At 40.3% G+C, this 24,621-nt stretch overlaps 1 protein-coding gene across 1 annotated transcript; it reads left to right on the top strand.

The window, feature by feature from the left end:
* The first annotated feature begins 5,183 nt into the window (after positions 1-5,183).
* Positions 5,184-21,266, top strand: slc38a2 (solute carrier family 38 member 2). Its single transcript, XM_079552479.1, has 16 exons — positions 5,184-5,346; positions 7,592-7,702; positions 7,779-7,863; positions 7,947-8,062; positions 12,714-12,787; positions 12,949-13,041; positions 13,310-13,382; positions 15,256-15,338; positions 16,107-16,165; positions 16,310-16,480; positions 16,567-16,646; positions 17,916-18,016; positions 18,329-18,453; positions 19,329-19,473; positions 19,602-19,699; positions 21,157-21,266. The coding sequence occupies exons 2-16, from the start codon at positions 7,593-7,595 to the stop codon at positions 21,253-21,255; spliced, it is 1,512 nt and encodes a 503-aa protein (XP_079408605.1). The 5' UTR covers positions 5,184-5,346; position 7,592; the 3' UTR covers positions 21,256-21,266.
* The last annotated feature ends 3,355 nt before the right edge of the window (positions 21,267-24,621 follow it).

The following is a 24,621-nucleotide window of genomic DNA, read 5'->3' as shown; positions in this document are numbered from 1 at the left end:
CAGAATACAACGATGAGTGCCGTCTTACCTACTGCCTGGATGCTGAGATGGTCTCAGAGTTTTCACAGCAGCTCAGATTTCTGTAAAACAAAGAATTACAATCAGTAAGCTCAGTAAAAACAGGTAAAAAAGACTATGGACTTCCTCAGAGTTTTATGACAATAAGGATAAACTATCATATAAAAAATCAGGATTGATATTTATATATTTATATTTGAAGTCTAAACACTTGTGTACTAATACTAAAGTCATTTGAGTGTCTCACCTCAGCGTGTTCAGCTCCGTCTCATCAGGTCTTTCCACAGCTGGACTCCTCAGTCTGACACTGGACACAAAAAACCATTTCAAAGATTATTTTACTAAATGACATGCTGTTTAAAACACTGATCAGTGCAGTCTTACCTTCAGCCTTGATGTAGAGTCAGTCTCTAAATCTTCACAGCCGTCACTGTCTGGGAATAAAAGAAAAACTTTAATCATAACCAGTAGTATTAGATGTTGTGGACAGGCTGCACCTGATTTAACATTTGAAGTAATGAGTATTACAGTAATATGGCCAAAGCTAATATGTAGATGGTCCATGAGTAAAAAATGCACAAATGACTGTGCTGCTGCTGCTGCTGCACTTTTGCAGGAGAACACTCAGTAAATTACCCTTAAGTATCTATTTTCTGTCTTTAAATGACACGTCTGGAGCTTTACTACTTAAATTTGTATCACTAATATTAGACAAGCCACTGTGCAGTCACCAAATTAAATAACAAATGTGTTATAAGGTAAGAGCGTTATTGCATTTTTCAAATATAAAAAAATACTGAAAATAGTAACAATACATCAAACTCTCAGAGCAAACATAAATATATCCAAAGACACACTCACCTTATGTCGATTAATGAGAAATCAAACAGGAAAGGTCCTGTTTCCTGCTGATGATACACTGAGGCTGTCGAACACTTCTCTTTTGAATTCAAAACAGTTCAGAGCAACCTGATTGGCTCTTTCTGTACATGTGACATATGACCTGAACCAATCACGGGCAGCACAGGTTACAGCTTAGTTTTGTCAGTTACGATTACTAGACAGTCAAGTTCCCGTTACAGGGGGGCAGTAGAGGACACTGGGGGGGTTAGTGAGAGTTACTAAAACCATGTACTGGATAAAGAGAAAAGCAAGTCAAGCCAATGTTCAGCTGATATTATTCAAAACAGGCAAATCCTAGTAAGTGGGACAGAATCTTATAATGGATACTTTAGATTGAGCTTGAGCACAACAGTACGACAAATAATCATTACTGGCATCATGTAAAGTTAGTCAGTACTTGTAAAACCCTGTTTTTGGAGCAGAAACACGTTGCTGTAAAATGGAAAAGCAATTAATCATAATTTTCTCTTGAAAATGTACCTCTTATATGGAATAAAGGGTAAAAGCTGAAAATTTCAGGTCTCTTAGTAATTATAACACTTTATTTCATGTTGCGACCTTAGTTGGAATTTACAGTGTACGCTGACAGAAAAGGCGAAGGGAGAGAGAGATATTGTACATCCAATTATGCAATGGAAATAATGTTTTTCACTTAAACTTGGCTGTAAATACTGTTTAAAGTGATGCTAGCCCGCAGCTAGCTTTGCCCATTAGCATGCTAGCTTCGTGTGTATTGGTTGCTCCGGTTCGGTGCCAGTCAAGTTGCAATTGTGGTTTTCTGGCCAGAGATACCAGGGGGAGATTAAAGACTCTCCAATCATCCCATAAACACTTGTATTACCCCCACAGGGACTACGGAAAGGATTTATTATGGTAAACACGTTACTTAGTACGGCTTTATGGCGCTAATGGTGAATTAATTTTTCTACCCCTTAAAGATACAAAGACACGGAGATGAGCAAAGTGGTTCAACAGCCCATAAATACATACATAACAGAGAATACTAACATTATACTTCGTGCTAACATCGTGCTAATGCTAACACTAGCTAGCACTAGCTACGACTGATGTTTTTTCACTTCTATTGAACAATCTGCTGTGAAAAAATATCCATATGTACCCGATTTAGGCTTAACTTTATTCATGTGTGATTAATATAGATATATAAAAATCTGTTCATACACCAGAAAGAGTCAAAAATTGATTTTGTTTTCCCTCTCGGCGAAGCCACGCCCCCTTCTATGACGTGATGCCGTCTGTATCATCTGGGCGCTCTGGCTTCCTCTAGTTCAAGAGTCAAGGACAGGGGGACACTTTAGGACCCGTTGCTGTACATGACATTACTTTAGTGTATGCTCTTCTGAAGCAGCCTCTAATAATAAATCTCTCCTCAGATCAGGTAGCGATGGAGGGTCTGTGTTGATATACAGTAGGTGGTTTTAATCCAAGGTCGTCCAGTCACATGTCTCTGGGCTGGTCATGTCCCGGTTACGTAAGACCAGTTCACCACTGGAACAAGGAGAACCACTGCTAGGTTTTTCCAAGCTTTCTCTCTTCTGTGCAGACCCACATAAACAATGATTAACCAATGCTCCGATACGATGTTCTGAAGTGTGTCCGGGCCATGTTATGAATTCATTAATGAGTTACATTTAATTATGAAGCTACACCTGTGTGCTGTGAATATTTGCACTTACAGTCACAAATCTCACAAGGCTTTGGATCATCTGATTGTTGTTGTTTGGTTTTAAGAATCAGGGGAAACAACAGCTCCAGTGGTTGAGCACTTTTCCTGCAACTGTTGGTTTTAATCACCTCAGTCTTTTTCACCTTTAGTGAGACACTTTTCTCACCTTTTGTGTGTGAATGGATGTCATATCTCTGTCCGTCTGACCACGCTGTCATTAGTCTTTATTCGTTTATTGGCTGATAATAGTCAGTGTTTATTAGTTTGCTACTAAACCAACCTTGTAAAATGTAAAGTGACTGTAAAACTTGTATGTTTGCCACTCAACTGTATTTGGTTTTCTATTATTTTGAACGGGGACGAGTGGAGCTCGATAAGAGATGTTTTTGTTTTTTTACTTTGGGAATGTTGTGTTTTTAATAATAGTAATAGAGATTACAGTACTGTACTAGTAATAGTAGCAAATTAGTAGTAGTAGTATTGGTAATAGCAATAGTAGTAGTAATATTAGTAGTAGTACTAATATTACTATAGTAGTAGTAGTAGTAGTAGTAGTAGTAGTAGTAGCCTATAGTAGAATTAGTAGTAATAATAGTAGTAGTAGTAGTAATACTAGAAGTAGTAGTAGTATTAGTTACTACTACTACTAATGCTACTAGTACTATTAGTAATAATAGTAGTAGTAGTAGTAGTAGCTGTAGCTGTAGTAGTAGTAGTAGTAGTAGTGGTAGTAGTAGCAGTAGCTGTAGTAGTAGTAGCTGTAGTAGTAGTAGTAGTAGTAGTAGCTGTAGTAGTAGTAGCTGTAGTAGTAGCTGTAGTAGTAGTAGTAGTAGTAGTTGTAGTAGTAGCTGTAGTAGTAGCTGTAGTAGTAGTAGTAGTAGTAGTAGCTGTAGTAGTAGCTGTAGTAGTAGTAGTAGTAGTAGTAGCTGTAGTAGTAGTAGCTGTAGTAGTAGCTGTAGTAGTAGTAGTAGTAGTTGTAGTAGTAGCTGTAGTAGTAGCTGTAGTAGTAGTAGTAGCTGTAGTAGTAGCTGTAGTAGTAGTAGTAGTAGTAGTAGCTGTAGTAGTAGCTGTAGTAGTAGTAGTAGTAGTAGTAGTAGCTGTAGTAGTAGCTGTAGTAGTAGTAGTAGTAGTTGTAGTAGTAGCTGTAGTAGTAGCTGTAGTAGTAGTAGTAGTAGTTGTAGTAGTAGCTGTAGTAGTAGCTGTAGTAGTAGTAGTAGTAGTTGTAGTAGTAGCTGTAGTAGTAGCTGTAGTAGTAGTAGTAGTAGTAGCTGTAGTAGTAGCTGTAGTAGTAGTAGTAGTAGTAGTAGCTGTAGTAGTAGCTGTAGTAGTAGTAGTAGTAGTAGTAGTAGCTGTAGTAGTAGCTGTAGTAGTAGTAGTAGTAGTTGTAGTAGTAGTACTAGTAGTAGTAGTAGTGGTAGTAGTAGTAGTAGTACTAGTAGTAGTAGTAGTAGTAGTAGTAGTAGTAGTAGTAGTAGTAGTAGTAGCTGTAGTAGTAGCTGTAGTAGTAGTAGTAGTAGTTGTAGTAGTAGTACTAGTAGTAGTAGTAGTGGTAGTAGTAGTAGTAGTACTAGTAGTAGTAGTAGTAGTAGTAGTAGTAGTAGTAGTACTAGTAGTAGTAGTAGTGGTAGTAGTAGTAGTAGTACTAGTAGTAGTAGTAGTAGTAGTAGTAGTAGTAGTAGTAGTAGTAGTAGTAGTAGTAGTTGTAGCCTAGTAGTTGCAGTAGTAGTAGTAGTTGTAGCCTAGTAGTTGCAGTAGTAGTAGTAGTAGTAGTAGTAGTAGTAGTAGTAGTAGTAGTAGTAGTAGCTGTAGTAGTAGTAGCTGTAGTAGTAGCTGTAGTAGTAGTAGTAGTAGTAGTAGCTGTAGTAGTAGCTGTAGTAGTAGTAGTAGTTGTTGTAGTAGTAGTACTAGTAGTAGTAGTAGTGGTAGTAGTAGTAGTAGTACTAGTAGTAGTAGTTGTAGTAGTAGTAGTAGTAGTAGTAGTAGTAGTAGTAGTAGTAGTAGTAGTAGTAGTAAACAGTAGTAGTATTTGAGTGTATAGTTATTCGTTTATATTGTGGAATCTCGCGCTCCTTTATTATTGTTTTAAAAATAGAAAATAAATCGTCTCCATCATCAGGGCCGTTGTTCTTCCTCCTAAACAGCGCCTCGCGCCGGAATGTTCTGGTTCGCGTCAGGGAGAAGTCCTGGCTGTGTAGGTCACTCAGCAGCCAGGCTCTGTTTGTACACAAATCCACGTCGGGTTGGTTGTGCGTAAAAGTTCCATTGCACTGCCCCGCCCCCTCCTCGCGTAGCCACGCCCCCCCCCCCCCCCCCCCCCCTCCCTCCCGTCTCTGTCCCTCAGTTTCCTGCCAGGATCTTTTGCATTGAGGCTGATGCAATGCTCATCTTTATAAGCCCCGACCCACCCCTCCTCCGGCAGAACCCACTCTCCAAACCGAACGGGAAGCATCTCTTATAAAAGAGGCATCGCTACACTAACAATCAAACTTAACAACATCTTTTATTTATTCTTATCATTCTTTTGTATCTTTAGTGAATCGACTGCGGGTCTTTCATTGATTTACATCTTTTTTTTTGCCACGCGCTTTTTCGCACTCAATTTCGATTTCGCTTTTAACAACCCCAATATTTACAAGGACAATACTTCAATTATTTTTTTGGGAATAGATAAATCACCCGGACTTCTTTTGAATCGCTACATCTACCTGTTTGGAGAAAGGATTCGTCTTTTGAAGCAGGTAAGGACCACACGCCGCCAGCCTGTCACCATTTGCCGGTGTGGGCGGCACAATCCACGCTGTAATATTTGGCTTTTTTGCAACTTACAGTTTTCTCTCTGCGTGTTATAATATGATTTAACATTTAAAAATAAAGTACAATTTTTAATGTGAGCGAAATTCCATTGAAAGTAGGACGCATCACATTCTTCCCCGTCTTGTGCGTAAAAGGGGGAGAGGATTAAGGCGTGTTACAATTAGGCTTTTACGACCTCGTGCTCGCATAGTTGGAATTCTACGGTTTACTTATCTTGTCTCCTTTTATTTGAGGAAAAGGAAACTTATATGACACGAACAGGAACAATTACGCTGTTGCAACGGAGCCAATTTCATCCCCGTCTCGTGCGTAAAACTGTGGATAAAAGACGCCGTGTGACTCATTTGAAAGCTATGTTTATTGTTTTCACCGCAGTTGGACACTCTTGACAAAACGGCAAGTTGTTCAGTTTTTTTTTACGCTGTTCTGCGTGTTCCTATTCTGCTCAATGAGAAGAGGCATAACGTTTTTTTTTCCCTCCCGTCTTTGCGCAAAATGTGTCAATATTTGTGCCACGATCTCCTCCTCGGGCGTTCCTTCACGAGGTCGTCCCATGTTTTTTGATAAATAAATAATGAAACGAGGCGTGTGACAGTGATGGTGCAGCCAGGGGCTCCCGACTCGACCCCTAATTCCCCCCCCAAAAATTCCATACGGTTAGTCATTTCAAGTGTGTAATGCGGGATTTGTAAACGCAGTGGTATTGACTTGTCTTGAATGAGTCAGGGTGGGAAAGTCGTGCCCATATACGGACTGCCAACACGTGCCTTTGTTTCCATCGGGGCCGGTGACTCCTGTAATGTCATTAAACGGATACAGGCCGGGTGTCCGAGTCGATTATAAACAATGGCGAAGAGACGCGCATCATGGAACAAAAAAAAAGTTATGATTATGAAGGGGTAACCTTTTGTCAGTGGGCGTCTGTCTGTACACGGGGCTGTCTGGGGAGAGATGCCGGCTTTCTGGTATTTTTCCACTCGCGCCGGTGTCCCCCCTCCCTCCCTCTTTCCTCACTTCTCTCCTCTCTTCCTCAACCCTCCCCCCTTCCAGTTTTAAAAAGCTGCGCGTCACGTGATACGACGGGCGCTACGGGAGGGCATTTGCGCGCGCCTCTCTTGCTCAAACAATCATGGAACAAACCGGTCCTGCTGTGGTGAAATGAAAAGTAAAAGAAATAAAAAGTAAAGCTGCTCAAATTGGGCGGGAATAATTGGGTGTTGTCGTTGTCAGTCAAAGAGGCGGACGTGGAAATAACCGCTGTGCGTCAAAATGCGCCGATCCGTCTGTAGTTTCCAGCCATATCAAAGAAACTGAAGCTATTGTTAAAAGTGATGATGTATTATTATCTTGCAAATGGGACGCGGAGGTGAAAAGGTGTTTTGACTCGTTTGTGCGTTTTGACAGGGCGTTTGCCTATGAATATTGATGAACTCCAAACGTGAGCGCACGTCATAACGCAGGCTTATGTAACGAAAAAATTGGAAGCACCTGAAAATATGAAGATAAACGTGAGCCGAATTGTTATTTCTGCAACTGTGAACCAACATAGGCCTCCGTAGCTGTTAGTTTAATAAAGGAGGTGGACAATGTGGGTAATTTTGCAAAGAAAGCTTTACCTGCGCCTTGACGCATGACCACAATAATACAGTATGGGAGGGGTAATTGTGAGCAGAGCCAAACAGATGAGTTAAACAAACCAGTTTGACAAAAAAAAAAGCTGGAATAAAGGAAACATTCATATGGACTCTTGACCACGCGTAAAAGAGAATAAATGGCCTGTGAGGCGCACTTTATTGATGGAAAATGCTGTGCGTGATTCTAAAGCGTGCACGCAGCATTTATTTACAAACATTTTTATGAATATTGGAGGAAATGTGATCTGCCAAAAGTGAAACAGTTTGAAAAAAGTATAAATCAAATCAATCCTCCATGCCTCCTTGCTTCTGCGGCAATATTCTGCTAAAAGCTTTGTCAAAATGTCACCTTACACAGTCGTCTCCAATGTTATGAACAGAAAAGGTTCCAAAAATAAACAACATTGAAGAGAAACAGAGAGGAGTAGGACTTCTGCTGCTATTTTTGAACAATCACCTGGGCATTGATGCTGACTCAGAATGATGATCGGCTCGACATTAAAACGTATAATTTATTTCTCTCTTGATTTTGCAGCATGAAGCAGCCCACTGAGATGAACCATTTGAACACTTTTACGGAGGATGACAACTCCAGCAGCAACAGCAACGACTACGGGTACCAGGACAAGAAAGTGGCGCTTGGAGGGTAAGGCGTGGATCTCTTTAATGAGGAACATCAGGCGTTCGATTATAATATAACTAATGGCGTTTTGTTTGCGCAGCCCTTACAGCACAGACTTGGAAGCGGAGATTCAGAACTTTCTTCCCGATGGCACCTTGGGAAAGAAGAAGTATGAGACTGAATATGTAAGTGAAGTCGGTCTTCTGCTCCGTAAAGAAATGATATTGTTATTATTGTTTTGTAATTGTGTTGTATGTATTGTCCACAGAATCCAGGCAGTGCCTCTTTTGGCATGTCAGTGTTTAACCTTGGAAACGCCATCATGGGCAGCGGGATCCTGGGACTGTCCTACGCCATGGCCAACACAGGGATTGCACTATTTGTGTAAGTAAACATAACAAAGCAAACAGAATGTTATACACAAGTAAGGATTAAACGACGAGGACGTGGAGTCACACACAGCGGAGTGCATTAAAACTGAATAACGCACGGCTCTTTGTTGTTTTAATGCGCTTGTGCCATGGTCCCACAAACTGAAACTGTGCATTTGGGCCTGTGTTTGTTCGGTTTTTAAGCCGTTTTACCTGAAGCTAGTTCCAGTTCAATAGATTGACGTTACTATGGAAACAGCTGCGGATTTACCTATTGCCCGAACTAACTACTGTACCCCAGCTAGCATTGGAATTAGCACTGCTGTTCATATTAAAATACTTGGACACTACAGTGAGTTAGATGTATTTACCAACTGTGACTCAACAGCTATCGGAGTTGTTCCTCGGCTTTTTTCTCCAGCTTTTACACAGTTTAGAGTTCGGGAATTTGACGTCATATCGCTAAGCATTATGGGCAGCAATTGTAAACTAATGGAGATTTTAAAAGTTAAAATACTGGAGTTATTGTGCACATTAAAACACTTGGACACCACAGTGAGTTAGATGTATTTACCAGAAGTAACTCCACGGCTTTTTTCTCCACTTTTTATACTGTTTTTAGCTAATGTTAGTCTATGGAAATGTATGCTAACAGCTATAAATATGGCCGATCTCCATGGTAAAACGCGGAATCTCCCTTACTCTATTATTGTCCATATTAAAATACTTGGACGCTACAGTGAGTTAGATGTATTAACCAACAGTGACTCAACGGCTACGGAGTTGTTCCACTGCTTTTTTCTCCACTTTTTATACTGTTTTTAGCTAATGCTAGTCTATAGAAAATGTATGCTAACAGCCACAAACATGGCGGATCTCCATGGCAACAGTGGAACATCCCGAACTACTTACAATATTGATGCAGGTAGCCTTATAGATATATATAAAGGCTAGATGTCTCATACGCGTTTCTGGCCAATGGAGGGCAACGTCCACACACGGCGGCCATCTTGCCACAGGGAGCTCGCTCACTCGCAACAGTGTGTTTTATTCTGCATGTACTTTTGAATAACCATAACTTGCTCAATCTTCTACCGATTTTCAAACGGTTTGATTTGTTATGGTTAAAATCTTGATTTCAACATGTACAGAATTATAGCCACGTTAATAACTTTTGTAAGAAACCAGACCGAAGATTTGAGCGAGATATGAGGATTTGTGTTCGTACTAATCACTCACTTACTTGAGCTCGCCAGAAAGCTTCCCTGTGGCAAGATGGCCGCCCATTATGCTGGAAGTGACTCTGCCTTAAGACATCTTGCCTTTATATATAGCCTATCTATGGGTAGCCTAGTCAAAGCTACATTGTGCAAGAATTAGAATCAAAATATTGAGACACAAAGCAATAAAACAAACAAAAAATATTGCCCCAAAAAAAAAGGGGAGAAAAGTAGTGAAGTAGTGAATTTATTCTCAAAAATGCCTTTTTTTTCTCTTTAAATGCGTTTAATTTGACATAAACAGTTTTTAATTCATTACGACATAGTCAATATTTACCCGGAAACAATGCGTAGCCTCCATTACCACTATTGGTTTTTTCCCCTGAAGCTGAACTTTCGCCACAGAAACCGGAAGTTGCCGTTACGTGTATTCTTGTGGTCGCCCTGACGCAAACGGCAGGTGTGGTTGTGTCTGTCCAATGGAGGACGCGGACGGCTTGTACTATTTCACCGTCAGGTTTCCAAAAGATTTCCTCAGGGTCAAAAGTTGTTTATTTTTCAAGCGTACTATCGTGTTTTGACGAGATTAAACGTGGAAAGCAGAAGCAACAGCTGCGTAAATACAGATAGCAACAGTGCCCCCTGTAGGCAAGACGATGGGATGAATTTACAAGCGTCAAAAGCACTGGATGTGACACAATCTTATCCATGGTTGAACACAGTGTCACTGGGAATAATGTAGATAGATTAATATAGATATAGAGGAGTCAATATCATAGATTCGGAGATTTAATATTGTACAAGGATTTAAAACTGAACTATAGTGTTGCTCTCTTTCTTTCTTTCTTTCTTTCTTTCTGCTACTACTTGGATTACTTGAAGCACACGTTTTACAAGAAAATGGACCACACCTATCTTGCTCTAGGTGTAGCTTGTATTTTTTCATCCAGAAATTCAAAACAAAAGGCTTCATAGAACAATATAATAGTAAGAACCGTAGGCCGTGTGCAGCGCATGACTCAAGCAAATGGCGTCTGTTGTATTTACAAACAGAGGGAGTGTCAGGTGAAGCGGCTTAGCGAAAACGGACTAATCCCGCAGCTACAACGTCAACAGAGAATTAGTTTAAACATAGGCTATGAATGAGGGGCGCGGTGCTGCGGCGTCACGCACAGTGGCAGATGAGGAAATTAGATTATTAATTTTCTGAAGGAGACTGAAAGATGCCATGTGTGTGTTTTTGCTAACAGGTAATCAGTAAATCAGCACCGGCCTGTTATTATAAATCTATATATAAGCAGGGGTGGACTGGCCGTATGTCCATTCTGGAAGAGCACAGAAGGGCCACTGGCTCTCGGGCCACCAGTCTGGCCTCTCAATTTTCTCCTTAACCTCTTACCTTAACCGAGCTTTACCCAAATCTAAAAGCTTAAAGGGGGGGTATTATGCAAAATCGACTTTTTCAAGCTTTGCATCATGTTATTATGTCATTCCCTCATTAAAAACATGCCTGAAGTGTTGCCTTGGCACATTCACGTATTTTTGAGTCATCTGTAAAAACTCTGATGGCGGCCATTTTAGGGATATGTGGAGGGGGCGTGTCGGAAAGGGTCAAAGGTTCTTAACGAGACAGAGGCCTATTTCAAAACATTCACTACAGCCATTTTGAGAAGGCAATTATTCTAATTTACTGCATTTACAGACTAACAGAAGGTTTGGTCATCATTGTAGTGTGATATAGACTGGTGCTATGTGATTGAAAAAAGCATAATACCCCCTCTTTAAAAGAGAAGCGTTGAAATAGCGTTGAAATAGCGATGAAAACGACGGTGAAAAGCGACAGAAAAGTGACAACATGACGACATAGCAGTGAAAAAAAGTGATGGAAAAGGAATAAAAAGTGTCAAAAAGAGTGACAAAATCCCACCAAAAAGCCACAAAAAAAGTAATGAAAAAGCAACAAAAAATGTGACAAAAATGCAGCGATCACTTTTGTAGGCTTAGCTTTCAAATTAAGCGTTACACCGTTGCTTTCCAGTTGAGAAGCTTTTAGATTTGGGTAAAGCTGAACTTGAGAAAAGGCACTCGGTTAAGACAGGAGGCAAGAGGTTAAAATATGTCTTTGGAAGTGCTTGGGCCAGGCTGGTCAGAGTCCAGGGCCGTTTTTCAGTCCCAGTCCAGCCCCTGTATATAAGCTGTTAGACACAAGTCGATTGTTTGCACTTGTCACTCGCAGAGGAGGGAGAGGCAATGGTTTCGCTTAGAATTTGAACCAGAGATTAATTTTCACCTGCGCTATGAATACACACCGCTGATCGCACTGTCCCTGCAGCTAAGAGGATCTCATAGTGACGACCTCCCGACCTCTATGCAAAACGACAACACGTGAAGATAGATACAGACGGCATCTCTGGAATCACCCATATATGGTCATGTTTGAAAACAGTTAAAGGGGGAAACAACTTGGAGAGAAATCTAAACTTTCTCATTTCTTTTCTCCTTTTTCTTATAGTAAAAGTTATGGCATTATTCAAAAACTACTTTAACAAACGCTGAATTATGAATATAGTTTTCTACTAAATAAAGTACAAAGACATGGATTGGAGCATTGTGGTTCAACAGCCCGTAAACACATAAATAACAGAGAATGCTAACTTGATGCTACATGTTAGCATCCGTTTTTTCACTATTACTGAACAATCTGCTGTGAGAAAATATCCACATGGGCCCGATTTACACTTGACTTTATTTGTGTGTGATAAATAAGTTCATATTCCACCAGAAAATGACTAAAAAGAGTGGAAAATTGTGATTCTCTAAAGATTCTATTTTCCCCCTCGGTGAAGCCACGCCCCCTTCTGTGACGAGATGCTGGGATCTTGAAGTTATAACTAAAAAAAGATTCAATATGTTGCTTTTGGGGGTGCAAATGTACACACTGCAAAAAGTAATGAAGTAGATTAATATAAAAGTCTCAATTTGAGTATAATAATCCGAATTTGAGATGTTTTGACAATGAAAGGTGTAGGCGGGCTCCTGACCCAGATTATTTCACTCGTTTTGAGACGTTTCTGACTTGTTTCAATACATTTTGTCCTTATTTCAAGTAATTTTCTTGGAGAACATTGGTCTTATCTCACTGGCAGTTTTACCTTCTTATTTCAAGTGAGATTTACCTTAGAACTGGTCACAAACGTCATCAAAAGAGCAAAATAAACTTGGTCAGAACAGGAAAAAAGTCTAAATGAGATAAAACTGCTTTAAACAAGAAACATTTGCTCAATTCAAGACATTCACCAATGCTTGATATTCACTGCAGTGCACAAGTTCAGTTTTGATCATGATTTTTCTCAGTTTTATCCAGATTTTTGTACTTCTTTGTGTTGTGTATTGTATTATATGGTGACCTGGAGCTAAATCTCTATTGTTTTTTTCCTGTTACAGCATCCTCCTGGTATCCGTGGCCATCTTCTCACTATACTCCGTGCATTTGCTGCTAAAGACGGCCAACGAAGGAGGTACGTAAAATTCAGCTTATCCCCTATAAAAACTCCCAACCCCGACTTATTTCCCAGTGGCGTTTTAAACAGGCCCCCGCGCTAGTGCAGAATCTTGCAATGCGCTGCGTCTTGTCTTTTTTTTCTTTCTTTTAACACGTTGCACCTTCTTCTTTTTTAAGGCGCCCTGGTGTACGAGCAGCTCGGGTACAAAGCGTTCGGGATGCCAGGAAAACTCGCCGCTTCCTGCTCCATCACGATGCAGAACATTGGCGGTGAGTGGAGGAAAATAAAACACTGTGGGGGGAAAAGACTGTTGCGTAAGTTTTTAGCCACCTTCTCGTGCGTAACTCGGTATTCGCAAAACAATGCTTCTTCAGTGTCTCATGCCAGCTATGGAAATTAAAGGGGTGTGTTGTTTTTCCCCCCCCCCGAAACATTTGAACTGGTCCTTTGAGAGAGAGAAGAGTGGAACAGCTAATTGAACGCTTGACGTCAGAAAGTGATTTAAAGTTGATTTTTTTTTTTTTTCTCTTTCCACAGCGATGTCCAGCTACCTCTACATCGTCAAGTATGAGCTGCCGATCGTGATCCAGGCTTTCACTGGCAACAGCGAGTAAGTCGGCGTCAGACACGCACAAATAACATAACAGGCTCTGTCAGTTCTCGAAAATGAAATGGAAATTCGTGGGGTTGCGGTATCCAAATGAGCGTGTGCGCTGTTAGTGAGAGGATATAGGACATTAGATGGGAAGAGTTTGCAAGTATGGCTTATGGTTTAGCCAATAGTCAGGAGAAAACCATTGTAGCTTGGGGAAATTGGTGTATTAGTCTCATCCAATTTGTAATTCCTTTGTAGTTTTATAATAGTACAGTATAAATTGTCATATCCATTAAAAAAAAAGATAATAGATCGTGATTTATTTATATCTACAGCTGTCTGATGAAGCATGGTCATAAATGTATTCGAGTTAGTTCTCAGTCTTACTCAGACAAAAGTTGTTGGAGCGTCATCTGAACTTGGTAGTCAAAGTCCGACGACGGCTTAAAGAGACTATACAGAGTTTAAAAATGTTTAAAAATTATGTATTTTACTCCCCCTACATCGTCTAGAACCAGAAAACAGAACTACACTGTTTGGAAATGTACAATATCAGATTCATCTGCAATGTCCAGAAATGTGTGAAAAATGGGGAATAATTTGGGGGGAAATTGGGAGAGATTGTGGTAAGAAAAAAAAGAAGGGAAGGGAAAAAAGGGGAATTATTAGTGATAAAATTGGGTAAAAATGAGGGCAAAATTTGGGGAAAAAACAACAAAGGGGTGAAATGTTTAGGGGGAATGGGGCACACATTAAAAAATAAGGAGAAAATGTGTAAAATTTCGTGGACTAAATTATTTTGTCTTAATTTTAGTCAAAGTGATATTTTAGTCGACTAAAATAAGACTAAATAAAAATGAAAAGGAGAGACTAAAATCATCCAAACTTCTATTGTCAGTCTGAAAAAGCCTCAGATCATTTAAATTCACTGCCAAATGAACAGCTCTGAGCTTTGTTCATGTGGAGCAGCTCCATTTAGTCGAGGACCTTGATTAAATATTATTATAATGAATATTATAAATATAAGTCGACTAAATTAGTCTTAATTTTAGTCGGCTAAAACTAGACTAAAATTGCAAAGTTTTTTTTGACTAAATCTTGACTAAAATTAAAATACATTTTAGTCAAAAGACTAAGACTAAAACTAAAATAAAATATGCTGTCAAAATTAACACTGGTGTAAAAAAAATATGGGGCAAAAAAATCATTTATTTGAGCTGAAACGACCAAGTTACTTCCTTTAAAGGGACTATACGCAGTTTAGTATTTTCATCCCCCTACATGTTCCAGCAACATCCCAATGTGTAGAATTAGGCCTGTTCACCATAACGGCCTCTAAAATCCTGCACAGTCACTCAAAAAGTTGTTACTTTGGGTCCAAATTGCCGTCATGCACGGGCTTAATACAGAACCTGCAGTTACACGTATGACCTGAGGTGGCAGTAGTGAGTATAAAATGGCCAACCTGCATCTAGTCCCTAAGAGCGTTTGTTACCTATAAAAAGAGACAGTTGCCGGGCAAAACGGTGGCTGGCCGGGTTCATCACGAGGCGTCCGTCTGAAGGTTATCGCGCTCGTCCTTGAGTTGAGAGTGGAAGGGCAGAAGAGGAGGAAGAAAGAAAGAGAAAGAAAGAGAAAGAGAGAGATGATCGAGTGGGGCGTGTGGACTCGCAGAACCAGTGGATGCTTTCGATTGGCGTGAGCGCTTTGATCTATTTCAGTCTCGAGGGCTGCGGCGATGTCAGCGGAGATGCAGACAGGCTTGATCACATTCCAGCGTAGGTTTAAGGAGAGAGAGAGAGAGAGAGAAAAAGCAGTATATTGAGTGTAATGCATTTGTTGTCATAATACATTGGTCTCTAACGTAAAGGATGTTTTGTTTTTGCAGTGAATGGTACACTAACGGGGACTACCTTGTGCTGATCGTGTCCGTGACCATCATCCTGCCGCTGTCCCTGCTCAAAAACCTTGGTAAATAAATGTCCAACAAATCCCAAAGAATGTTTTTTTTTAGTTTACAGAATCTAACTCAGTATAAACATCTCAATTTGAGCATAATAATCCAAATTTTAGTTGTTCTTGGGCATTTGTCCTAGATGATTTCACTTGTTCTGAGATGTTTCTGACTCGTTTCGATACATTTCGTCCTTATTTCAGGTCATTTTCTTTGCCATAAGACTTTTGATGCAGATTTTGACTAGGTTTCGACTCGTCTTGAAATAAGATTGCCAATGGAACAAGCATTAATTTGCTCAAAATAAGACAAATTAACTTGAACGCTTAAAATGAGACAAAAAAAAAACCTGAAATGAGACAAAATGGTCAAAGACAAGAAAAATCTGTCTAGTTCCATTGGCAATCTTGTTTCAAGACGAGTCAAAAACGTATCAAAAGCAGCATTAAAAGTCTTATTTCAAGCACTTTTAAGTCATTTTTGTCTAAAATAAGATTTCATTTTTTCCAGTGAATGGGGTAAGAAAATTGGTCTTATCTCATTGGCAATTCGACTTTCTTGTTTCAAGCGAGATTTACCCTAGAACTGGTCTGAAATGTCCTCAAACAAGCAAAGTAAACTTGGTCCAATCAGGAAAAGTGTCTAAATGAGTGAAAACCGCTCAAAACAAGATACATTTCCTCAATTCAAGTCATTTAAGCCAGTGCTTGATATTTACTTTTTGACACTACAATGTCATAGTCACGAAAACATGAGTAAGTTCTGTATGTTTGTGCCGCTTGTAGGTTACCTTGGATACACGAGTGGACTGTCCCTCCTCTGCATGGTCTTCTTCCTCATTGTGGTGAGTTTGTCCCACCTGTTTGAGGCGCATGACTGGCACATGAGAATTCGTCAGGGAGTGTTTTGTGTGCGAGCGGTGGAGACTCTCCGCCCACTGAAAACGGCTTCATAGTTTTTTTTTTTAAATGGCGTGTGTTTGCTTTAGGTGATCATCAAGAAGTTCCAGATCCCGTGCCCTCTCCCGATCCTGGACGAAGCCGCTTTGAACGAAACCGTGACTAAAGTTATCAACAGCACCCTCTCCCATCTCAACCGCACGGCCGTGGATTACAGCGAGGACGTCTGCACGCCCAAATACGTCGTCGTCAACTCACAGGTAGGACGAGGGATCAAAGAAGAAGGAAAGCGGGTTTCGTGCTTAAATGAAGTAGAAGTTGTAACTGAATGTTTTGTTTTTCTCAGACTGTGTACGCTGTGCCCATCTTGACTTTCGCCTTCGTGTGCCACCCGGCGATCCTGCCCATGTACGAGGAGCTGAAGGAGTGAGTACACTGGAAACTTGGACTTCCTTTGTCTATAATTTCACAGTTTGTAACTAGTCTTAATCATGCATATCATCAGGGGAAGTTGTGGTAGCCACCATGGCCAGTAGGGGCGCAACAATATATCGATTTTCCAATGTATCGTGATATTTTGCGAGACGATGCTTTTTATTCCGATACTTTTCATGTTAATGACGTAGCAGTGGTCCACAGTTTTCACAGTCAATAGAGGCCGATAATGATTAAAGGGATATTTCAGGATTTTTGACATAGGGCCTCATTTCCTAGTTATCCAGAGTGTTGCTGATTTCTGGAGACATTTTTTTTTTTGTAATTCATGCAGTTCTTATATTTCAAGAGTTACGTGGTGCTAGGCTAATGCAAGGCTAACGCATTTCTATGGTATCAGCTAGCCTGCATTGAAAACAGTCTGACCCCACAGAGCACCTGAGGCAAATCACTTATAACACCAGACTGACCATATAAATTGTGTCGATAGAATAATTTTTGGAATATAACTGACCTGCATCACATGAATGATCACATTTTGAGGGACTATTTTCTAGCTTATACAACCACGAAGCTGATGCTGCTCAAATAGAAGGTATTTTAAAGGCAAAACGGTTAAAATGATTCTATCGACACAGACATTTATATGGTTAGTCTGGCGTTATAAGTGATTTACCTCAGGTGCACTGTGGAGCGGGTCAGACTGTTTTTAATGCAGGCTAGCTGATATCGTCGAAATGCGCTAGCCTTGCACTAGCCTAGCGCCACGTAACTCTTCAAATACAAGAACTGCATGAATTACAAAAAAAAAACACTCTGGATAACAAGGAAATGGGGCCCTATGTCAAAAATCCTGAAACATCCCTTTAAGGATTCAGTCGGAACAGCAGGGGGCAGCACTACAATTGTAAGCACTTGGACCAAACCCTGTCACACAAATACAGTCTATTACTTTTATAGTAAATGAATTGATGCCAGTGACAGATTCATTCACTTATCGAGTTATTTTAGAAAAAGGGGGACAAAGCACATGAAAACAAATGATTAAAAAAAGGTAAAAAAAATTATCGCAGTAAGGTTATCGTGAGCCATGTATCGAATCGTGATGTACCCAGAGGTTCCCACCCCTATTAGCCAGTGATACAGAGGCTGACTAACAATGTAGTTCATTCATATTTACTTTTTTATGATTCATTATCTAACCTACTGCGTTTGATATATTTGGTGAAACTCAACCTCTTCTCTCCGTCTCATCACCAGCCGTTCCCGTAGAAAGATGCAGGGCGTGGCCAACGTCTCCTTCCTGGCAATGTTCATCATGTACCTGCTGGCTGCTCTCTTCGGATACCTCACCTTCAACAGTGAGTATTTTTAATTCCCTTGACACTTGTGTACATCGGCCGTCTGCTTTCAGCCACAGACTGTTCAAATAAAAGATAAAAAAACCCGGACGTGTTATATAATACTGTGAGAAAGCCACACCTGCCGCACGGATCCGTAACATTCTCAGAAACGAGTTGCACAAGGCGCTGATAGAGGTCGCTTCTATTTACAAAACATGCTTTGGGGGCTTTATAAAGACGCAATACAAACAAAAACCCTCATCAATTTTCCACCGCTGTTTTTTAGCTGTGATGTATCTGTAACTAACCACATTATTGATTTATTTCCAGTTCACGTTGAGCCCGAGCTGCTTCACACTTACTCCAAAATCTACAAGTCTGACGTGGTCCTGCTCATCGTGCGCTTGGCCGTCCTCACCGCCGTCACCCTCACCGTCCCTGTGGTGCTCTTCCCAGTGAGTAAACACCAGACAGAACGCCCTTTTAGCCTCGCTTACTGGCACTGAAGCGGGAAGACAAGGTTATCCTCAGGGGTTTAGGAGCTACTGGTATCGAAAAAGTCAAAACCTCAAAAGCAAGTACTGAAAAATTACATCTTTAGATCTGAGTTTTGACACCTGAAGCATTAAAGGGGCATGTTAGTCATTTTATGCTCACTACTGCCACCTCAGGTCTTAAGCGTAACTGCAGCTTCGATATTACGGACCCGAAGTGACACCTTTTTGAGTTTAAAGTAAGTAACTTGGTCGTTTCAGCTCAAATAAATGATGCCCCATATTTTTTTTTACACACTTTCCCCTAAATTTTTAACGTGTGCCCAACTCCCCCATAAATATTTCACACATTTTTCTTTTTCCCCCAATGTTTACCCTCATTTTTACCCAATTTTATTACTAATATTTCCCCTTCTTTTTTTTTTTTCTGCCACAATCTCTCCCAATTTCCCCCCAAATTATTCCCCATTTTTCACACATTTCTGGACATTGCAGATGAACCTGATATCATACATTTCCAGATCTTCTAATCCAAACAGTTCTGTTTTCTGGTTCTAGACGACAAAGTATCTTAGTATAGATATCGGGGGGGAAAAAAACGCTCAGGTATTGGTATCGAAAACCAAGTATAGAAAAAAATGTAATAGTTCTGCATTTATTTCTTGCTATAATGGGTACAATTCTGGAGAAATAGTTAGATAATGACTCAGTACTATACCATTGACATGTATTAGTTCATATAGCAGGATGATTATATGCTAAATGTTCTATTAAGAGTTTGATTTACCTGTTGATCGCTCGTTCTTAACCCGTGCTGCCCCCGTCTGTGTGCGCAGATCCGTACCTCTGTGAACCAGCTCATGTGCGCCTCCAAAGAGTTCAGCTGGGTGCGTCACACTCTCATCACTGTGGTGCTCCTGGCCGGGACCAACGCCCTCGTCATCTTCGTGCCCACCATCAGGGACATCTTCGGCTTCATCGGTGAGTTCACGGTTCCCAATGATTACGTAGAGATAATCACCCCATGAGCTAAATCAAAACATTTCTTATTTCAAAGCCAGCGAGCCAAAAGTTGAGCAGATTTCTAATAAGCTCTCTCCTTTCTCTAGGTGCCTCTGCTGCTGCTATGCTGATCTTCATCCTCCCGTCTGCTTTCTACATCAAGCTGGTCAAGAAGGAGTCCATGAAGTCTGTGCAGAAGATTGGGGTAAGGGAACTGGCTTGTGCTCCTGAGTTACCTGTTGCTACTGGCTTTTTTTAAACGTATATTTGAGCATTTTCCTCAAAGAAATGCTAGTTCATGGGAATGATGAGCGTCGTATCAGGCATTTAAAGTGTTGCAAGGTGAGGAGAGGTTGACATTTGAAAACAAAACAATCAAATTCCTCCCCTCTTTTATCAGAAAGCACTTCTTAGTTTGCAGAATGAGGAGAGCAGGAACATAATTTTCAAAAGCGAACGATCAAGCTCCTCCCCCTCCCTCCTGATTGGACCTGACAGGCCGGTTCACTGGAAAAGCTCGTCTCATTGGTCGAAGCAGGAGGATGCTAGACTCTGATTAGTTGCTGAGATCCAGGAAGGAGGGATTTTATAATGTATTTCTATATTATTACTTACTTTACATGAAAATGCAAGGCCAGGGAGTCCATTGTGCACATTTCATAGAATTTGTAAAACATTTAGACTTCCAGACTATCACTTTAAGTATAGGCAATGGGATTGATGGATTATTTAAAATTATTGGTGAGTCGGGGAACCGTTTTCAGAGGGTCGTGAGCTCCTTGAGTAAATACTTCTTTCATTGTTAATCAACCGAACAAGCACAGAAACTCTACTTCATCTTTTGAAATTGCCTGGCTGTTCGTTTTTATGTTATACGCTTTGAATCAGTAACAACAGGGGGATAGATAGATAGATAGAGGGGGGGTGATAGAGAGCTAGATAGATAGATAGACAGATAGATAGATAGATAGATAGATAGATAGATAGATAGATAGATAGATAGATAGATAGATAGATAGATAGATAGATAGATAGATAGATAGATAGATAGATAGATAGATAGATAGATAGATAGATAGATGGAGAGAGAGATGGAGAAAGAGAGAGAGAGATACATAGTGAGAGAGGGAGAGAGAGATATAGAGAGATAGATAGAGATGGAGAGAGAGAGAGAGATAGATAGAGAGAGAGAGATACATAGTGAGAGAGGGAGAGAGATATAGAGAGATAGATAGATAGATAGATAGATAGATAGATAGATAGATAGATAGATAGATAGATAGATAGATAGATAGATAGATAGATAGATAGATAGATAGATAGATAGATAGAGAGGGAGAAATAGAGAGATAGATAGAGAGGGAGAAATAGAGAGATAGATAGAGAGAGAGATGGAGAAAGAGAGAGATAGAGAACGTGAGAGAGATATCAAAATCAAAACAACTTTATTCATCCCAATGGGCAATTCTGTTCACTGCTCTCTGGTCATAAAAAACAGTGAGACACCGGAGAGACAGCCGGGTCGCACGCTGTGATAGAGAAATAGAAATAGACTCATCCTGTGTTGATGATGGTTCCCCCTCCCTCCTGTTGTAAAGCACAGCTGAAAGAACTCCCCTTTGCAAAGCACCATGTCTGACCGTTTTGAATCTCTCCGTCCAGGCCACGGCTTTCCTCATCCTCGGATTTATCGTGATGACCGGCAGCATGACCCTGATCATTTTGGACTGGACCAGCACAAAGAACCACGACGGGCACTAAAGCCACGCCGCCGCTCTCGCCCCCCCCCCCGTTGCCGCCCGTGCAAAAAGAGAGACAGAACTGCTGCACTGGACTGCTCTGACACATTTTACGGAAAAAACGTTTTGCAAAACCAAGAAGAAACACACAAAACAAAAACACTTTCAGCGCGGAACATCCGGAGCCGTAAACCAATGCCATTCCCTGTGAATGTATCAAACTTTGTATAGTTTTCGTAGGCCGCGTACGCCGGCGTTTTACTTGTTTTTACTTTTTATTGTAATATATTTTTATGTTTTGTTTTGCTTATTTTTTTTTTATGTAGTTGTGGTACAGATGCATTGTTTTGAAGGTGCCTCGGATTCAGAAAAAAAAAAAATCCTAGTTTAGCTCAGGTGCGAAAAGACCGACTGCCTGCTGAACAAAGATCACTGTAAATTACTTTCTGAGGCAGCAAACTTGAATTGCCATTTTCCCAACCACACAAACTGAAATACTTGAGTTCCTTTTCCGTAAAAATTCAAAATGGGGAATACATTTTCAAAACGGTTGATAACAAAATAATTACATGACAAGACAAAATCTAATTGAAAGAGCATTAAAGCAGTGCTAAGTAACGTGTTTAGCTTAATAAATCCTTTTCGTAGTCCCTGTGGGGGTAATACAAGTGTTTATGGGATGATTGGAGGGTCTTTCATCTCCCCCTGGTGTCTCTGGCCAGAAAACCACGAAGAAGAAGCTAACATGCTAACGGGCAAAGCTAACTGCGGGCTAGCATCACTTTAAACAGTATTTACAGCCAAGTTGAGTGAAAAAAAATTACTTCCATTGTATAATTGGATGTACAATATCCCTCTCTCCCTTCGCTTTTCTGTCAGCGTAGTATTTACTCTCCAAGACAATTAATAAGTTTAAAAAAATCTTGCTACGACACCTGCAGTTGCGCTTATGGCCTCTAGGGGCAAGAGTTACTTAGTACTGCTTTGAGTTAAGTAAGTTTTTCCCAGAACTCGTGACAGTAAGAAGGGCTCAGACTAACGCTGCCTTTCTGTGTGAACCTATAGGCTAACTCTACTTCATCCAGCAATTTGGAAAAGGGGGAAATGAGGCCGTTATTGCAACTAAAGGGAGGAAGAGTAAAATTGTACCATTTGGTGTTTGGTCTTTTGTTTTTTACTCTACTTCAGATTGAAGGTACATACTGTAGGTCCTCCTAGATTATGCTCCTTCGAAACGCCTTGCTTTTACTTTGCCAAAAATGTCCTTTGTAAAGCATAATTTTGTATATCCAGAAGCACTTAACACTCATGGGAAACTCACAGAAAATCACAATGTTTTCAGGGTACACTGGAAGCAACAACCGTATTTATCTGTATAACCTGCTGAACTCATGTTATCCTGCTGCAGAAATGACACTACTGCGTCTCAAGACTTTTCTTTACGGGAGAAGAGTTGTAGAGGATTTGACCACATGCAGTGGTTGTGATACCTGATAAACTTGCAAAAAAACAACAACTAAGAACGTTAAGTGGGCTTTTCATCAGCCACAACCAAACCATTGTTATCCGTTAGTGTTTTACAAGCTGCACAGCTTTGTTTATGAAGAACTTTGAACACCACACTGTGCTCCTACGAACTACCATCTATTTATGAACACAGTGAGTCAATGTAATTTATACTATTTTACTATATTTATATATGTGTAAATATACATGTACATATCTATATTGTCTTCTACTTGTATATACTCTTACTGTATGGTCTTTTTTAATGAATGCATTGGAGTTGGATCAACAAAATACTGGTGAATTTGATATGATTGTTCCAGTGCAGTCGAGTCTTCACCTGTTCATCTCACTGTTTTAGACTGACTGAAAAACTGCTGTTACAGAGACAGACTTTTGTTCCTTTTTGAGCCTGAAATCCAACTTATGGTTCTTTTTGCACATCACACAGGACCTCAGGAGCAAAGAGGGCATGGCCCAACAGTGTTACACTTGTTTCAATGAAACATTTTGTATATTCTGTAATTATTTATGCCCAATAAACCTAAAACAAAATACAATTTGTGTTTTTGCTTTTCTCTCTGGTGGAGTAACTGAAGGCATCATTTACATCAGTGCATGGTGTTAATTAACCTCTGACCCCGAGCGTTAACCCAGTGCATCATCTCCAGTTCAGCTTCTCAACTGGAGATAACAGACGATAGGCCAGAGTTTGAAAGCTACGACCGACAACACGGATTGTATCTTTTTTGTCGCTGCTTTTACTCACATTTTTAAGCGTTTTTGTCGTGTTTTTATCTCATTTTTTTGCGTTTTGTAGGTTTTTTTCAATGCATTTTTGTCACGTTTTTGTCGTTCTTTATGACTTTATGACTATTGTTTTTTTTCACTTTTTTTATTCTGTCAGTGTTGCTTTTCCGGCACGTTTTTTTTTCAAGAAGCTGGAGAAATTGTGCTGGGTTCAGGCGACTAAAGCAGTCAAGGGTTTATCTCTATAAAAGGTTTCGTCAATGAGAGTCTCTTTAAGTTAATTTCCATATTGGTTTTAGCTAAAGAATCTGGTAACTCTCTGGTAATTATGTAACATTTAACTCTTAAAACTTGTTTTGAATGTCATATTTGGCGACACAGATGGGCAATGTTTATGAAACGTTTCCAAAAAAAACTTTAGTTTGAAATATGCCCGCACAGTTTTTAACATTGTAGATAAATGATAGATTTCATAATAAGCCTGTTATACTGATATTCGCCGCTAGAGGGATTAACCAGATGGGCGGTCTGCTCTGACAGTCCTATGTGTTGCGAAAGGCTGCCCTCTTGTGGTCACCAAAGTATCTCCGATTTGCCCTTATTATCTGTGTACTAGGTTTTGAAAGCTGAGTACACACTACACGATTGTTTTTCAGATATTAATATGTTTTATAGGTTGACTAGTTAACAAAATCAGAGAAAAGAGCAGATCATCCAACATCTTAGGTATCAAAATGCATCATGGCGTGGAAACTCTTTTTGACCCAAAGAGCCATTCGTCCTTCTCTTGGTCCACTCGACCGACCCCTTCAGTGCAGCGCCCCGGGACCCGGTGTAACCCGGTTTATATCGATCTAATCTTGGAGTAATCATGGACTCTGACCTGAATATTAACAGTCATATTAAAGGATCCGGCCACCGTTTGTCCACACTGAGATATGTTCTTACCTGAGCTTAGACGAGATGAATCGTACCTGTCTGGTCTTTGTGCGTGCGCTCACTTACACAAAGATGTTGTTAGCATTTGGCCTCTCCCAATGTATTCCTATGGCTCCAAACGGGGTGAAGTTAGAAGCGACCAAGCTCTTCCAAGGGGCACAAACAACAGGCAGGTACGCATCAACTCGACTCA

This window comes from Gobius niger (genome assembly GCF_951799975.1).
Source record: "Gobius niger genome assembly, chromosome: 2".
Classification (NCBI taxonomy): Eukaryota; Metazoa; Chordata; class Actinopteri; order Gobiiformes; family Gobiidae; genus Gobius; species Gobius niger.
This window is presented reverse-complemented; position numbering and strand designations above follow the sequence as displayed.

Coding starts and splice junctions, on each gene's coding strand:
- slc38a2 (XM_079552479.1), top strand. CDS start 7,593: ATGAAGCAGCCCACTGAGATGAACCATTTGAACACTTTTACGGAGGAT. Junction 12,788..12,948: donor AAAGACGGCCAACGAAGGAG/GTACGTAAAATT, acceptor TTCTTTTTTAAG/GCGCCCTGGTGTACGAGCAG. Junction 13,383..15,255: donor GCTTTCACTGGCAACAGCGA/GTAAGTCGGCGT, acceptor TTGTTTTTGCAG/TGAATGGTACACTAACGGGG.